Source organism: Emiliania huxleyi, assembly GCF_000372725.1.
Source record: "Emiliania huxleyi CCMP1516 unplaced genomic scaffold EMIHUscaffold_7137, whole genome shotgun sequence".
NCBI lineage: Eukaryota > Haptophyta > Isochrysidales > Noelaerhabdaceae > Emiliania > Emiliania huxleyi.
Genome location: NW_005196648.1, coordinates 1 through 1377, shown reverse-complemented (window position 1 = coordinate 1377; position 1377 = coordinate 1). Strand labels below are relative to the sequence as shown.

General features: G+C 67.6%; 2 protein-coding genes across 2 annotated transcripts; both read left to right on the top strand.

Annotated features, from left to right (window-relative positions):
- Window positions 1–523: 523 nt before the first annotated feature.
- On the top strand, window positions 524–902 carry EMIHUDRAFT_258092 (hypothetical protein; the record flags this gene model as incomplete). Its single annotated transcript, XM_005761289.1, has 2 exons — window positions 524–718; window positions 795–902. The coding sequence occupies 2 exons, from the start codon at window positions 524–526 to the stop codon at window positions 900–902; spliced, it is 303 nt and encodes a 100-aa protein (XP_005761346.1).
- A 36-nt stretch (window positions 903–938) lies between these two features.
- Window positions 939–1367, top strand: EMIHUDRAFT_258091 (hypothetical protein; the record flags this gene model as incomplete). Its single annotated transcript, XM_005761288.1, has 1 exon — window positions 939–1367. A coding segment is annotated over one exon (429 nt), but the record flags the coding sequence as incomplete, so codon positions are not given.
- Between the last annotated feature and the right edge of the window lie 10 nt (window positions 1368–1377).

The window sequence follows — 1377 nt, the reverse complement described above, 5'->3', positions numbered from 1 at the left end:
GGTGGAGGGCGGCGGCGGCGTGAGCGGCGGCGGCCGCGGCGGTGGGGAGAAGGTGGAGGCTGGCGGCGGCGTGGGCGAGGTGGGGGGCGGCGGGCGAGGTGGGGGGCGGCGGCGGCGTGAGCGGCGGCGGCGGCGGCGTGGTAGAGGTGGAGGGAGGCGGAGACGTGGGCGAGGTGGAGGGCGGCGGCGGCGTGAGCGGCGGCGGGGGCGGTGTGGGGGAGGTGGAGGGAGGCGGAGGCGTGTGCGAGGTGGAGGGCGGTTGGTTTGGTTTTTTCTTTCTTTTGGGGCGGAGGAGGGGAGGAGAGGGGGAGGGTGGGGGAAGGGGCGAGAGAGAGAGAGGAGAAGAGAGAGAGAGAGAGAGAGAGAGAGAGAGAGAGAGAGAGGAGAAGAGAGAGAGAGAGAGAGGAGCAGAGAGAGAGAGAGAGAGAGAGAGAGAGGAGAAGAGGAAAGGTCCTAAGGGCTCAAACGTGTGTTGATTGCACAGCGCGAAGCAGAATTCGCAACATCCCCGCCATCTCTCACAATGCTGCTTCTCTCCCACGTCGTGGCGCCGTCCTTCTCCTCCGCGCCCATAGTGGGGCGTCGCCTCGAGCTGAACAAGGACACGGTCCACTGGGGCTACTTCTCCCAGCTTGAGCAGCCCAAGGAGACTCCTTCTCCCGCAGCACCTGCGCCTCTCACCTCGAACGCCCTGCTCCCCCCGCCGCACTCCTGCCACGTCTGTGCGCTCGCTCGCCGAGACACCTAGCGAGCGCTGTGCCACGCCTGTGATCCAAGCTCCTCCCTCCCGCTAGATGACGGTCGCTTCCGGCGAGACGGTGACCGTCGAGATGGCCTCGCACCACGCCTGCGACGACTACGACAAGGCGAGCCCGCTGCTCCAAGCCTGCGCTCACCCTTGAGCGGGGCGCTGAGTCTCGACGCTTGCTCCCTCGCAGATGGTTGCCGGCGACTCGGGCATGGAGTCGGTCTTCGAATGGTCCACCTCAGTCATGAACGTCGAGCGGCGCGGCGCGACCGAGCCCAGCCTCTTCCAGGCGGACGGGGTGCACGTGCTGACCGGCCCGATCTACGTCGAGGACGCGGAGGCGGGCGACGTCGTCGCGGTCGAGATCCTCGACCTGAAGCCGCGGCCGAACCAGGACGGCAAGACGTACGGCTCCAACGCCGCTGCGTGGTGGGGCTTCCATGCGCGCAACGACAAGGCGGATGGCACCCCGTACTACCCGGGCGGCTTCATGGGCAACGGGAGCGACCCGACCCTCCCGAACGACGAGACCGTCTCCATCTACGAGCTCGACCCGAGCGGCGAGTACGCGACGCTCAACTACATGTTCAAGTGGCCCTTCCTCACCGACCCGAAGGGCGTCTTGCGCA